Source organism: Arachis hypogaea, chromosome 4 (genome assembly GCF_003086295.3).
Source record: "Arachis hypogaea cultivar Tifrunner chromosome 4, arahy.Tifrunner.gnm2.J5K5, whole genome shotgun sequence".
In the NCBI taxonomy this organism is placed as follows: Eukaryota; Viridiplantae; Streptophyta; class Magnoliopsida; order Fabales; family Fabaceae; genus Arachis; species Arachis hypogaea.
Window position 1 is genome coordinate 3,600,162 of NC_092039.1, and position 15,024 is coordinate 3,615,185.

Here is a 15,024-nt window from a genome sequence, read left to right on the forward strand (position 1 = left end):
TAGAAGCAAGGGAAGATAACATAAACGCTCCACTCTACCATCAAATTATGCGTAGAAGCAACTAATTAACACTCTCTCCATCCCCAATAACTGTTCTATAAATCACCAAAACAGAATCATCACAATCTCCAAGTAAGTGGTTATAAGTTGTAACTGACTAACAGAATTACAACGCAAAAAGCATGAGTAATAACAGCAGCATGTCAACCAAGGCATTGAATAGTCTTGGAAACCTGATAAAGCTGCTGCCAACGGGGACGGTGTTCATGTTCCAGTTCTTGATCCCCGTCGTAACCAACAGCGGCCATTGCACCACGCTCAACAAGTACCTCACCGCCGCTCTCCTCGTAATCTGCGCCTTCAACTGCGTCTTTGCTTCTTTCACCGACAGCTACGCCGGCTCCGACGGTCTTCGCCACTACGCTCTCGTCACGCCCAAAGGTCTCTGGCCTTCTCCGGCCTCCGACGGCGTTGACATGTCAAAATACAAGCTTAGGGTGGGTGATTTCGTCCACGCTTTTTCGTCGCTGATTATTTTCGCCATCTTGGGTTTGCTTGATACGAACACGGTGCGTTGTTTCTACCCTGGCTTTGAGTCGTCGGAGAAGGTTCTGGTGCAGGTTCTGCCGCCGGTGATTGGAGCGGTTACGAGTGCTGTGTTTGTTATGTTCCCTGATAACCGCCATGGTATAGGGTACCCTACCAGCGAGGACCCTAATGACGTTACTAATAAAAATTCCAAGGCCTAATTAATAATTAATAAGATATTTATGTTATGTTTAGGGTAATTATTATTCAAATATAAACGTATCTTCAGTTAACGAATTTTAGAGTTATTTCTTTAATTGGTTAATTATTGATGTTAGCTTGCTTTGTTTTGGTTAATTCATCGTCGTTTGTATTATGTATATGGGATCTAATTCGTATTAAGGTGGAAACTAAGGCGTGAAGTTGATAATTGAGAGACGTTAGATGATTTGATTGATTTGACTAAATTTTTATTTAATAATTTTCAATTATTAACTTCACGTGAAATTCACTGCACCTGAATTTTATTGTTTAATTTGTACAATTGAATTTTATTGTTTAATTTGTACAATACATATGTATGTACATGGTATAAAGAGGATTGAGATGTTTGTATTTTGGTATATATACATGCATGTTATCTATTCTTTTTGTATTTTTTATAAATAAAAAAGTTTAGGGCCAACAACTTTATTAAATTCTGGTCAGTATGTAATCAGCAAAGAGAAATGAACCATTTGATAAAATTTCACACCATTAAAATTATTATTGATGACTATTTAATGACTATAAATCACAAAAATTACTAATCTTAATATTTTTCTTTATAAATTACAAAATAATATTTCTTCTTACAAATTAGTCCATCTTTTAATTTCACTAAATATTAAATACAATAAAAATGAATTATTACCTAAAAATTAAATGCGGCCTGAATGAAGTTATCCTAATAATATTCATAGACCTCTCTAATAAAGAAACAATTGTAGTAATTTCGGATAGGAATGAACAATCTACTTCTTAAACATATGTCACTTAGTTAAGATCGATGAGACAATATTTATCTTTTTCTATTCAAATAAATAGGGACTTTCTATCTGCAATAACATATCAATTGCGACATCTTACCTGCATTATTTCTACAGATTTGGGTGTGAAGGAATAAGTACGTAGTACGAGTTTGTCTAATATAAATATTCTCTAAATTATTTGGAGAAAACTTTGATGTAATTATCAAATTATTAATTGAAAATTTTAAATATCTGAACAGTATTTAAGAGATGTGGTAATTAAAGTATTTCATATGAAATTATTAATCGAAAATTTTAAATATCTAAACAGTATTTAAGAGATGTGGTAATTAAAGTAGTTCTAAGGGAAGATAACGAAGATTCTGTAGTAATTAGCTACAATTTGAGAAAAGAATAATGGACATAAAATTGAATTGTTACAATTAACTATGGTGAGTAAGCACATTATTAGTACTCTAAATTAGCTGGTTATTAGAATAAATTATTAGTTAACTAGGTAGTGTTATAAATAGGTAGTTATTATAGCTGTAAGTAGCTTCCTTTATTTTTCTGTTTTTTTGCATCTCGTGAGAAATGAAACTTTTTCTCTAATTGCTCTGAACCTCATTTTCTCTCTTTTTGCTTTTATTATTGATCAGATCACGATTACAAATTTTTTTGGAATAATTTGATATGTTTGACTAAATTGTTATCTAATAATTTTTAATTATATATCAACTTCACATAAAAATAACGATATATAAGTCTTTGACCAAACTATTTATGTGATTTAATTATTATTGATTTATTTATTTTGTTAGTCCTATAATTTTATTAAATTTATAATTAAATCTCTTTTTTAATTGAATACTTACATTATTTTTAATTTTGTAATTAAGTCTTTCGTAGTATAAAAAATATTATACTTAACTGAATATTTATCCACAAATTAAAAGTATCCACAATTAAAAACCTCATTAAATTTTTTATCATATATTTTTTTAAAAAAATATTCTATTAATTTTAACGTTTTTGACATAAAAAATTTAATTATAAAATTAAAAATAATATAAGAACACAATTGAAAAAAATACAAAAACTTAATTATAAATATTTAATAAAACTATAAAAACTAATAAAATAATTAAACCATTATTATTCTATGTTATTCAAGTTTTACTTAGATATGTTTTATAGTTTAAATTTTAGTAATCAAGTCTTTGCACTGCATAAAATTTTTTTTCATATCTCTAATAATCAACTTTATTTTAAAAAATAAAATTTGTTACTAAATTGCTATATTGTGCGGATCTTTTTTTATGGGGATTTATATATGACGTAACAGCTAATTCATTTAAAAAAATAATAATAATCTAAATAAAACTTATTTGTAAAGTATAAGAATTTGATTAGAAATTTTTAAACATGGATTTGATTGAAAACAATTCATAACATAGAAATCTGATTACAAGTTTTTAAAAGTGTGAAGTTAATTATTAAAAATTAAATTATAAACTACATATTAGAGCCATAAAATACTACCCTAATATATAGACATAATATTTCATGCACATACTTAAATAAGAGAAAAGTTTAATATTGGTTTTCTATCAACAGTTGATTAATTATTGACTTCATAGTCATATTACTTTTAAGATAGAATAACACACATAACTACAAATTTGTATATTTAAATTGAATTTTAGTGCTATTATTTATTGCATCAATTTATTCATTTCAATAATTTACCAGCAGTCATGATTGGATTACGTAGCTTCTCCATGTAAGAGAGAAATCCCTTCAAGAATTAGGTTTGTGGGATGATTGTTGAAGCAACAAATATAAGTGCATCATTGCCACCAATTCAAACATGGTTCACTCTACTATACAAATTGAAGTGGTATAGAAAAAGAAAATTCTTTTTATAGTTATTTTTAATTATTTTATTGTTATTCAAAATGGAATCCTACTTTTTTTAATTTCACTTTCATCCCATAAAAAGAAAGATCTATAAACTTATATATTTACTATATAATTCACCTTCAAACATTAACATCGCCTTTTACAAATACTTGATGATTCTTTTCTTTTGAACTACCTTTTTGCAATGATTTGTCAACATGTATGGACACATTATATTAAAGTGAAAATTCACATGCAGTTGTTTTCATGTGAAGTTGATAGTTAAAAATTATTAGATGAGTCAACAGATTTGATTAAATTATCATTTAACGATTATTGACTATCAATTTCACATAAAGTTAACTGCACGTAAATTTTCACAATTGGTTACAAGATACTGCTTTAATTTAAAATTATAGTAAGCATCCCATAGCAGAATGTTATATCAAATTTGTGGCTTGGTTTCAATCAAGTATGATGGTGTTGATTTGCATACATCAGTTGCAGAAGCAGAACAAGGCGGTGTTCTTATTCTCACAACCTTATTCTTTAGCTTCTTGCATTGTCTGTGAGCAAAAGTGTTCATTTTCACAATGTCCACCTTCACAATGTGGTGATCAGAAGTTCCCTTTGAAGAAATCACTGAGTATGAACCTGGAACATATTTGTATGGCGAATTAGGCGAAGCCAAAATGTAATCCACCCTTGTTCCATACTTACATGTCCCCTGCACATCTGTGTCAAAAAACCATTCAACTTTTTTTGGTCTAGAATTTTGAGAATCATAACTTAGAGAGTAGATTAGTAGTACTTTGGCCTTTGGCGATGATGACGATGGGTTCGCATTCGCCTGCATAGTCCTTTGCATCAACATAGTCTTTTGACTTCATCAAGTTCATCACATCTGTCTTTGGTCTTGGCTTTCCTAGCTTCTCATAGTACTGCATCAGAAAAAGAGGCTCTTGCTTGAGGAAAAGTATTCGATACAGAAAGCAATTATTTCAATGATTTTGTCATAACAGCTTACCTTAACAATATCATTCCATCGCTCAGACGAGTAATCAGCTCCACAAAGAGAATTGAGACCTCCTGCCAAGATGTGAGGAGGGTCATTGGAATGGATTATGGCATTAACTTGCTTCATTCTCCAACTCTCATCCAAATGATCAAGTTGAGTAGAGTGGAAATTGATTTCCCCTGCCCATGGCACATCAATTGTGGCCTTCAACACATTCCTAACCAATTGAAAATCAATAAACAAAGGAAAGAATGATAGAAGAGGTTAAAACTTAAAGGGAAGAAAAGAGAACCTGAAATCTTCATCATCAGCAATCTTCTGAACTCTGCACCTCTTAATAGGCCATTTGGATAAGATGGCATTTCCAAATTCTGGTGCCCAACTCTCAGCAAACACATACTTCATCCCCAAAGCACCTGCCAAATCAGAGAGAGGCCTCATCCCTTTCTCTTCCTCAGCCTTCACATCCTGCAGTGCCACCACATCCGCGTCGATCTCCTGGAGAACTTCTAGAATGCTTCTGCTGCTTGTCAACTTGTCAATGCCCTCATACTGATTCATAAGGAAAGGAAAGCACACCGGGGAGCGAGCAGGAACGCTTGTCCCTTCTTTTTCCCTCATTGATGCAAGCAATCTACTGTTTGCCAATGAGATCTCATTATCAGGAAGATTAATTGAAACCTTCAAGTTTGATCTTGGAACAATCTTGCTATCACAATGCAATGGAGATTGCTTTAGTATACTCTTTGGAAATTCAACCATTTTGGAATTCTTCCTGTTGGATCCTCCTTGTCCATGATCCAATTCTGAGACTGCAGGAGCAAGAGAAAACATGGCAACATTGAATGTCACCACACGAATCGGCCTTCCAGCTTCACCACCATTTGAGTGTATTGTAGCTTTCTTGTCACACTTCCAAAGTTCTGCTCTTGATTGACTCTTGCAGCTCAGTTTCCTGAATCTTCTGATAACAACTTTAGACCTCGGACGCTTCCATAGAGTCCACCATATCTTGGAACAAAGCCGGCGGAGTTTTCCTCGAATCACACTCAGCATCTTGCAACACAAGAAAACTAGTTCCTTAGTGAATTGCTAAAAAAGAATGCTGCAATCTGCATAAGTATTTGGTTTCATCCTAAACACACTTCAATATATTGGAATAAATGGAGACAAAAGTAGGTCCTAGCTTCTAACTACTCCACGAGGGATATGGCGGATAAAAGTCAGAAGAGTTGACAATGGTAGCCATGTTGTTGAGCTTCCTTTTTTCAACACAAGACAACAAAATCCAACTGCTACGATTGGCAGTGGCAAACAAAACTCCAGTTGTTATATTAATAATTACACAATCAATCATAAAATTGTTAGTAAAATAAATAAGACTTCTTTTTAAGTAGGGTCAACTAATGGATTCTTAATCATCATTGTTTCTTCTTGGTGTTTGTGTTGTATCCCGTGATTTGCAGTCATTTCTGACTCCATAGCCTGATTGATTCTGATTTAAATATGTTGAGAGCTGAGATCTTGCTCCCTGTAGAAAGCTATAGTTTAGTTGTAATGATTCTTCTATTTTAGTATTGGAAGAAAATCACACTTTCTTCTTTACATGGTATCTGAGTTATTATGTAATCATTGGATCCCGCTTATAATTTTTTAAACAAATAAAGCTTTAGATTATACATTTTTTTCTAATATTTTTGAAGATTTACAAAGGTATTCATATTTCAACTACTAACAAAAAGTTGAGACTCACATACGGTTGTCTTTATGTGAAGTTAATAGTTGAAAACCGTTAGATGATTTGACATATTTGACTAAATTATCATCTAACGGTTTTTTAACTATCAACTTTATTTTTTACAATATATGAAATTATTCCTTACCATATTGTTGAACCATCTTTGCCTGTCTCTTAAAAATTTGCATATGCAGTGTGCTGTGCTATATTTTATTTGGATTTAGTTACTCTATCCAACTCAAAGAAAGTTCATGAATCTGAGATTCATTTTCACTGAACAAGATCAAGTCAATAATATAGGTAAAGAAAGTGAGTGACAGTTAGACAAAATCATAATTCAATTAGCTGTTTTAACAGGAAAACTTAATAAAACACTTTACAAATAATATATTGATAATAACATATAATAAAATATATACAAGTTGCAATGCATACAAAGAAAAAATAGTGTCAGAAACCATGGCCAGCCCTTTAACAATCACAAATAATAAAAATATAATATGAGTTTGATAGTACAACTGTACAAGAGCAGTAAAATAAAAGAGGTTTTAACCTCAAATCCTTGTCATTGATGGTAGTGCTTAAGGGTAGGAAATTCATTTAAATTGATGAAAATCAACGTTCAGAAACTCCACATTACTATTATTCAATTAAATGGATAAGTTAGGGTAGTTAGAACTTTAGTACTTTAGTTTGAATTTGTACTGGTATCTTTCTTTTACTTTTTGTGGATTTTGTATGAGGTATGAGAAATAGTTATATGTTACTAAAATACACTTGATATATGTTTTAGGAATATCATAATCACTCATGTTTAGTTTTGTTTACATAAATTCAAGTAAATTCTCTCTCCTAACTATAATATAAGACTCTTCTTTGGTTATATCATTGTAACTACTTTGAAAACTAACCTAGTTGGTTTTCAAAAGCATAACCAGCTTAACAAGAAAAAGATCTTTCCACCCCTAACATCAAAACAGCACAAACAACCTCCAAGATTTGGTAATCAATTAGAATTCATTAACCTAGTCAAAACCAGTTCACAGCTCCATGAAAATTAATCTCTTATTCCTCTTGTCTAGTACTTTTTAGCATATAATATCAGTATTTAAAACAAATTATAAAGAACTATGAAAATTCCTTTTGCAGCCTCAATTCATATGTACTGTTGTTTGGTGGTGTCTGGTGTGTAAAATATAAAATTGTGATTTTTGTTTACAGAAAGAAAAATGGTGTATTTTGCTTGCTGACTGTAATTCCAAAATTATGGCTTGGAAAATATTACAAGAGTGTTACTTACCTCTATGATCAACATTGACAATGAAAATAAATTAATGTATACATCAAACAAATCTGCATGATTCAAATGCATTATTCTATGCAAGTGAGTCTCACTGACATTATTTAAAACTCTCAACCCACTTAAGCAAATAAATTAAGTATGAGCATAACGAACAGAAATTCGCCGGTGAATGGGACTCCGGCAAGAAGGGCAATCTTGCATACCCTGTTTCTCATGCAGTTCATTGCATGTAGTGCAAACCACCTGATGAGCACAGGGGAGGAACACGACCGACATCTCCTCGGAAAGGCACATCACACATTCCCTCTCTCGTTTCACACCAACCATCAAGGAGTAGTCACTTAAACTAGTAACCAGTTCTGAGATACAAGAACTCTTTGATTCTTCCATATAAGTGTTGTTTTTTATGTCTGTATAGCCGCCGTTGTGGCTTCCATCGATTCCCTTTCTCAGTGCAGCAATTTTGAAAGAGTCAGTCTTTAGCCTCATTTGCGCGATTTCTTTTTCGAGCTTTTGGATATCATCACTGTTCCTTTGCAAATCTATTTCTGCTTTTGATTTGATCATCTCTTCCTTGGATTTTGTGGACTCTTCAATTTGCTCTCTTTCCTTTCTTATAGAACTTGCCTGCAGGAGAAGTTCATCTTTTGCCTTTGCTGCCTGCTCCCATCTAGCCTGTGGTATTTTTCCATTATAATGAGAAGAAGCCAAGTAACAATGCAAGTAGTGCAAAAGTACTCTCACAATTCAATTCATTTTAACATCAGTTATAATATCAATGTTCTTATGAAAAGGGCAGAGAGAGTATGGAAATGGAACCCTCAAAATTTAAATGAAACAAGAAAGATGCAAGGGGCAGAAAATGATTCATCAGGAGTTATTGTAAATCTTTTTCTCTGCTATCACAGTTCATCATATGAACATTCATACCATGGTGGAGGCTATGCATTTCTTTAGATTCAAGGTCATCAAATTTTATTGCCACATCAAACCTTGATAACTAACATTCAGTGTGTGTCAAACCATTTCTACCTCCTTTAGCAACTCAGTAACAACAATTTTGAAATAGTATATACCTCAGCTTGCTCTTGTTGTAATTTAGCTTGCTCCAAAACCTGCCGTAGTTGGGCTAATTTGCGCTTTACCGTCATTAGCTCTTCCTGAAATAAAGATTTCTGCTTCTCCCGTGACTGAAACTTTAATTGAGTCTTCTTTTCCCTCCTTGAGATCTCTTGACAGCTTGTGGCCGATTCTGCCGCACGTAACTTAGCGGCCTCCATCTCTCGCCTCAGCATAGCATTCTCCACCTCAAGCTTCCGGACAGCAGCATTAGCTCGTTCTACCTGCCTGCTTGCTTTGCGCAAGGCATTTTCCATCTCAGAAAGCTTCTTCATGGTGTTTTCCTCAAGAGTTTGCTTCTCTTTTTTTAGAAGTTCAACTTCGTCTTTCTCTTGCCTTAGTGTCTTGAGCTCAGCCTTGTCCTTACTCAGCCGACGAGCAGCCTGCATAACCTTCTGATTCGCCCATTCAGTCCATTCTTGAAGCTGATTTTGCAGCTCTTGTACCCTCGGAATCAACTTCATAATCATCTCATCCTTTCTATCTTGCGGTGTCCATTGCCCCAGGGACTTGTCAAATAGTATCCCTGTACAACTATCGTTAGGAGTCTCATTATTGCAACATAATGGCGTTGTAGAAGACTTGCTTTGGGAGCACAATGAAAGAGAAAGGTCGGTATCTGTGGCAGATAATGCAGTTGGGACAGTGACTGTAGGTATAGTATCTGCTGCAGGTATTAGAGACAACGTATCCGTTGACCAAGAAACAGTATCAGTAGAATCAGAGTTCACTGTGATGGGGTTAGGATTAAGATTGTCTTGGGTCACATCAATTCCCATTGCCTTACTTATCTTTAAGGATGCACTCTTTAAGCTTATTGCAGTAGCTTCTGAAATGGATTTAAGTTTTCTCTCCAAGATTAAACTACTCAAACCACTTCCCTTTCCTCCTCTTGAAGACCCTTTAGATCCATGTGTCCGACAACCTTTTTCAACATGGAATGACTTCTGTCGAAGAATGTAATCCCTCTTGGAACCAGTGGAATTTACCTTCCTAACACTACCACACTTTTCTTCTAATAGGGGGGACTGAGATGTTCCAACATTACTACATTCAGCATCAGCGCTCTCTTTCTCCAAGAGTTCACCAAGAATTTGAAAATTCTTTGAGTTGTTTGCAACAGAATCTCCAGCCACATCTGATTTCTCAGTTGAGGAAGCAGATTTACAAGGACTTGGAAGGGTCAATTCAGCACCTTTTGCTTCTATATTTGATTGCGATTCGGGTTGAACAGAAGAACAACCATCAACCATGCTATCACTACCTAAAGGGTCGGTGTCCATTGCACAAGCATGTGAAACATTCATGTCACAAATTAACAGGCACCACATTGCATCCCCAGTACTAAAGAATGGTCGAACCTCCCGAAGCACACAAATTAATTCAGCCAACATGTACTTCTCTAGCTGGACTAAATCCTCAAAACCATGCTCTTGTGAAGGATCCATCTCTTGTCCATTTCTTAGCAATGATAACGTATTATCAACTATATTCGATACAGTATCTTTACATCCATAACAGATGCCAGACCTTAAGATGGATTTTGTAGCAACTTCTTCGGTGTATCCACTTGCAACAATCTTTTTTATTGCGCTCTTAAAAATGGTGTCCAAATTGCTCAAGAGAAGTTCTTCCAATTGCACTTCTGTGAGATCACTCCAATCAGCATCACTCAATTCATCCACCTCATGCTCCTCCTTGGGTTGGCTAATCCCAACTTCTGAAGAAACCACAGGACTAGACAATCCAAGTTCAAGCTTCAATGCATTAGAATGATCTTGATTAACACTGGACGGGTCAAAAACTGAGGATTCCTCATGACCTGCTGTTGTTTCGAATTTTTCGGCAGAGAATTCATAACTAATGCTTTCATGTTGAGGCGAAGGAACAATGTTATTTGGTTCCCCTAAAGGTGGATCAGTTCTGAACTTTCTCTTATTCCTACTTCCCTTCTCTTTGACAGAAACTGAAGGAGACATTTGACTGGCAACCAATGATGCCATTTAGCTGCAAACCAATCAAAGGAACCAAAAACTGAACATTAACAAAAAGTTACACTCAAAATTTAATGCAAAAATTAAGATTGACAAGGAAAATTCAGAGTAGTAAGTTACTAAGTTCACAACATTGGATTATAACGCTTTGCAGCAATTCATAGTTAGAAGTTAAAACGAACAAGAGGATTATAATGCATTGCATGTATTCAATAACAGAAAAAATTACTACCTGCAACCTGTGATGTGTAAGTGTAACTTCCTGAAACATTAAGATAGATAAAAAAAAAAAAAAACTTGAATACATATGTATATTATTAATAGTAAATTAATAAAAAGGCACTTCTCAGAAACATTGATTCATCAATCTCAGAGTTAAACTAAGCATCCCCAGTTGAAAAAGGTCGAAAATTTGAAGTACCCAGAAAAATTGAGTCGCGTAGCAATACTTGAGATTCAAGCAGTGATCAGAAAAACGATAAAAGAAATTGAAGAAAAAGTGTTCCAACTCAGAAGGATCCCAATACATGTGGGAACTGAGGAAGAAGCTTATCAAGGATATAATAGGATTAGAATTCGATGATCGAGAGACATACCTAATGCAAAGCAAGTCTTTCCAACAACCAAGGTAAGTAAGATCGATCTTCGAACCTCGGAGAATCAGAATGGAAAAACAATCCAATAATGTTTGTATCTTTTATATATATAATATATTTTTTCTGCTTTATTTTGAGAGAAAAAGATAAATAGATGTTTAATATTTTTTAATTCGAAAATAATCAAAATAAATAAATTTAGATTAATTAAAAATATAAAAATTTAAAATTGTTTTTGATATTTTAAAATATAAAATATTTAAATTTTTTTTAAAATATATAAAAATAAATTAATCTTTTAAAAAAATTTAAATGTATCACATATTAAAAAATAAAAAATATTTTTATATTTTTAATTAATTAAAAGTTTATTTATTTTTAAAATAAAAAATGAGAACTTATTTATTATTTACTCTTATTTTTATTGAAGCTGTAGTTGAATGTGTATTTTTTTTATGATAATTAAGTTAGCATCATAGGTTATAATTTTATATCAATATCATAGATAGATTGTAAATGTAATTTTAGCTCTTACATATAATTACAATTTTGCTCACATAAATATTTTTCTATAAATATTTGTTTTTTCTTTAATTTTTTTAAAGTTTTTTTTCATTTAACTGGTCAAATAAAATTTAAAAAATTTTGATTTTATTACTTATCGAAAATAGTGTTAGTTTGTTCTCAAAGAATTTTAAGATCACACCAGCATTTAAAGCATTAAAGAGAGAAATTAAAATAAAAATCTTATAGATTTTATTAAATCAAAATAAAAGAATAAACCTTAAAATTTTATAAATTGTTAAATATTTTAACGACATGATTATAAGAATAGTAAAAACAGGACCAAAAACAAACTAAAATTAACCAATAAATTATAATTCAAATGACATAGTTTTTTTATCTTTATTTAAAAATTTTGGGTTGGAGTCTCACATCTAACTTTAGAAAAAAAAAACAAAACAAAATAAAACTATAAAAATATATATGCCAGTATAGACGTAAAGTCAATTCCCAATTAATTATTGACTCGTCAAAGCATATATTAGTAGATTCTCAAAGCTCCCTATATTAGGCTTGCATTTCTTAGCTTTTTCTTAGGATAAAATGCAAAAATTATTTACTAAATACAAAAATTGTTTACTATTTAGTCCCAGCTCCCTCTCTGCAACTGAGTTAAAGAACTGAATTATGACTTATGAGCTCATGCAAACTGCGATGGAGATGTTAATCGTGCTTCATTTTCATGTTCAGTTTCTCGTTCTCACCTGACTCGGTAAAGTCCCACATCATGTAGTGTTTCATTACTTTGATAGGATATATAGGAAAGCGAGCAAGGAAAGTCCGTCCCTTCGGGGACATCCGATAAAATTGGAACGATACAGAGAAGATTAGCATGGCCCCTGCGCAAGGATGACACGCACAAATCGAGAAATGGTCCAAATTTTTTTTCTCCCCTCCCTTGCAAAGCCATTCTCATGCGGAATTGGAAATTAAGTAATTAGGGTTAATTTCTTTTTGCAGCTTCAAACGCGAATGGATCACCAACAGTTAAACCCGAGCGGAGCGAAACCGGTGGCTGCGGCGGCGCCTCCGCTTCACAAAAGTGACGCCGACGACGACGATGAGAACGTTAAGCAGCTCGACGAGTGTTCTGCTCTCTACCTTTTAATGCAGGTGAAAATTCTTGTGTTACTCTCAGCTTCCTTAAACCCTAAACCCTTCAATCTTCGAATTGGAATCCATCGCACTCGTTCGACTTGTTTTTTGTCTATTATATTTCAGGATTGCGTTGTTCGAACAAACAGGAATTGGAAAGAATGCCAGCCAGGTATGTTTCTTCAATTTCAATCACTTCTCGATGATTTGATTCTTTTTCACGAGGCTTTTTTTTTTTGTTCCACAACGAAGATCATTGTTATTCTGTTGAATGTTACTTAATTTCGTTTTCTTTAGAAGCTCTATATTGCAAATCAATGCTTGTAAGTAAATTGTTGACTTTTTGACATACAGAAATTCAAGCTCTGAAGGAATGTTTTGAGAAGAAGAAGATAAACAAAGGCAAGTAAGAGAATTTTGAGCTGGCAATAATAAAGGTCATTCATGAATTTGTTTGTACGAATGATTCAATATTTCAATTGAAACTGGTTGAGATTGAACTTGTGGAAATGGGACTCCATATGAGATCCCTTTATAAAGGTAGATTCTAATTTGAAGATAACAGAAAGATGATTAAGAAGAAACCATTTTGGCATTATTGATTTAGATTTAGTGCTTAGGATTATGCTTTAATTCTGGTTGCTCTGCTGTTCTTAGGTGATTTGATATGATTGTAACTATGTTTTGAAGAAATTGTTGAAGGGCCAAACACAAGGGAACCGTGTTGATATTTTGTATTCATCATAAATTTGCATCTGAAAGTGGAGTGTTTATAAGACACCATACAAGATCAGGGGTAAAATAAAGTAGTTTAGGTGTAGGTGTCAAAGTTGAAGGCCACATAAACATTATACAATAAGATCTTAAAGTAATGGTATAGGCATCAATATGGGGTGGGTGCAAGGTTTAGATGATTAAGAAACATTGTCTTTCAATCAAGTCCTGTCCCACACCAAGAAAACAAACTATTGCATTGGCACACCACCAAACAAAGGAAATTGATCGACTATCCTTTCTTTGCAGTTTATTCTAAAATGATTTTATTGGCGAAACCCATTCTTAATTTATTTGGATCATATGGCACAGTGTCTTGCAGAAATCCATATTTATGCTACAAACAGAAAGGGATATAAATAGATTTTGCAAAGAAAGAGAAAGGGATTTTATTATTGCCTCAATTTTCAATACATAGGCCATCATGGTTAAGCAGTAGAATTAGATGGAATAAACTTAACAGAAACACTATTAACACAATGGCGTTCATCAGTGGGTGTCTTGAACCCCTCTCCTTTGAAAACATGACCCAAATGGCCACCACATGCTGCACAAGTTATCTCAGTCCTCCTCCCATCTGGGTCCGGCTGAAAGTGGTTTATTCAATCAATGTTGGCAAAGGAAAAAACAAGAGATGAAAATCCAAATATTGAATAAGAAAAAGAACTCACTGAGCGATTGATGGCACCAGGTAAACCCTCAAAGAAAGCAGGCCAACCACAACCAGAGTCAAATTTAGTGGAAGACTTGTAAAGAGGAGTTGCACACCCAGCACAGTTGTAAACCCCTTCTTCATAGAACTTGTTATATTCTCCAGTACCCTTTAATCTGCACAAGTTCCCATTGCAGTCACATATTCTTAGATCTCAACTCAACTCACTTTATAACCAATTTCATGTCTTAAAAGGAACTTATATATATAATTGCCAAAAACTACCAATGATTTTAAGAAATGGCACTAAAATAACTCAAAACAATGAGAACAGAAAAGGTTGGGGAATTGAATTCATACTCAGTTCCTTTCTGGCGTAGGATCCTGAACTGCTCAGGGGAGAGAATGGCCCTCCATTCCTCCTCTGATTTCTGAACCTGAAACTCTGTTGACCCTGCCATTCAATATTCACTCTTCCTCAAAAAGCTTTCTGCTTTCTCACGCTGAAATTGCACGCAAGCCGTTTATTATTTATAATAATTTTTTTTGGTGACTTTTTTTTTTTTGGTGACTTATTATTTATAATAATAATAATGATGGAACCCCATTTGGATAAATAATCTGGGAAATTATGGCAATCACGTGATAAACTTTGACTTCACTCGGATTTTCCCGGATAAAAAAAATGAACTTGGACGGAAAATTGGGTCATGGCAGAAACTGGGGGGCAG

The 15,024-nt window shown here is 33.4% G+C and overlaps 5 protein-coding genes and 1 non-coding gene across 7 annotated transcripts; 3 read left to right on the forward strand and 3 right to left on the reverse strand.

The window, feature by feature from the left end:
• LOC112795807 (protein DMP2) lies at positions 1-958 on the forward strand. Its single transcript, XM_025837975.3, has one exon. The coding sequence runs from the start codon at positions 183-185 to the stop codon at positions 747-749; it is 567 nt and encodes a 188-aa protein (XP_025693760.1). The 5' UTR covers positions 1-182; the 3' UTR covers positions 750-958.
• Positions 959-3,547: 2,589 nt separating this feature from the next.
• LOC112795808 (uncharacterized) lies at positions 3,548-5,611 on the reverse strand. The gene is made up of 4 exons (XM_025837976.3): positions 4,751-5,611; positions 4,468-4,675; positions 4,252-4,381; positions 3,548-4,175 (listed from the first exon to the last, which is right to left on the reverse strand). The coding sequence occupies exons 1-4, from the start codon at positions 5,512-5,514 to the stop codon at positions 3,886-3,888; spliced, it is 1,392 nt and encodes a 463-aa protein (XP_025693761.1). The 5' UTR covers positions 5,515-5,611; the 3' UTR covers positions 3,548-3,885.
• Positions 5,612-7,404: 1,793 nt separating this feature from the next.
• Positions 7,405-11,293, reverse strand: LOC112795809 (putative E3 ubiquitin-protein ligase RF298). 2 transcript variants are annotated; one of them, XM_025837978.3, is made up of 4 exons: positions 11,209-11,293; positions 10,845-10,874; positions 8,576-10,625; positions 7,405-8,174 (listed from the first exon to the last, which is right to left on the reverse strand). In XM_025837978.3, the coding sequence occupies exons 3-4, from the start codon at positions 10,619-10,621 to the stop codon at positions 7,632-7,634; spliced, it is 2,589 nt and encodes an 862-aa protein (XP_025693763.1). In that variant the 5' UTR covers positions 10,622-10,625; positions 10,845-10,874; positions 11,209-11,293; the 3' UTR covers positions 7,405-7,631. The 2 variants fall into 2 exon arrangements, with proteins under 2 accessions (XP_025693763.1, XP_025693762.1); XM_025837977.3 differs by lacking the exon at positions 10,845-10,874.
• A 1,014-nt stretch (positions 11,294-12,307) lies between these two features.
• On the forward strand, positions 12,308-13,628 carry LOC112795814 (uncharacterized). Its single transcript, XM_072233871.1, has 5 exons — positions 12,308-12,645; positions 12,733-12,885; positions 12,994-13,039; positions 13,222-13,269; positions 13,525-13,628. Exons 1-5 carry the CDS (start codon positions 12,622-12,624, stop codon positions 13,536-13,538), a joined length of 285 nt encoding a protein of 94 aa, XP_072089972.1. The 5' UTR covers positions 12,308-12,621; the 3' UTR covers positions 13,539-13,628.
• On the forward strand, positions 12,555-12,657 carry LOC112798857 (U6 spliceosomal RNA). The gene has a single exon (XR_003200454.1). It is a non-coding gene; the product is annotated as a U6 spliceosomal RNA (small nuclear RNA).
• A 377-nt stretch (positions 13,629-14,005) lies between the features above and the next one.
• Positions 14,006-15,008, reverse strand: LOC112795813 (peptide methionine sulfoxide reductase B5). Its single transcript, XM_025837985.3, has 3 exons — positions 14,654-15,008; positions 14,313-14,469; positions 14,006-14,228 (listed from the first exon to the last, which is right to left on the reverse strand). Exons 1-3 carry the CDS (start codon positions 14,752-14,754, stop codon positions 14,070-14,072), a joined length of 417 nt encoding a protein of 138 aa, XP_025693770.1. The 5' UTR covers positions 14,755-15,008; the 3' UTR covers positions 14,006-14,069.
• Positions 15,009-15,024: the final 16 nt, after the last annotated feature.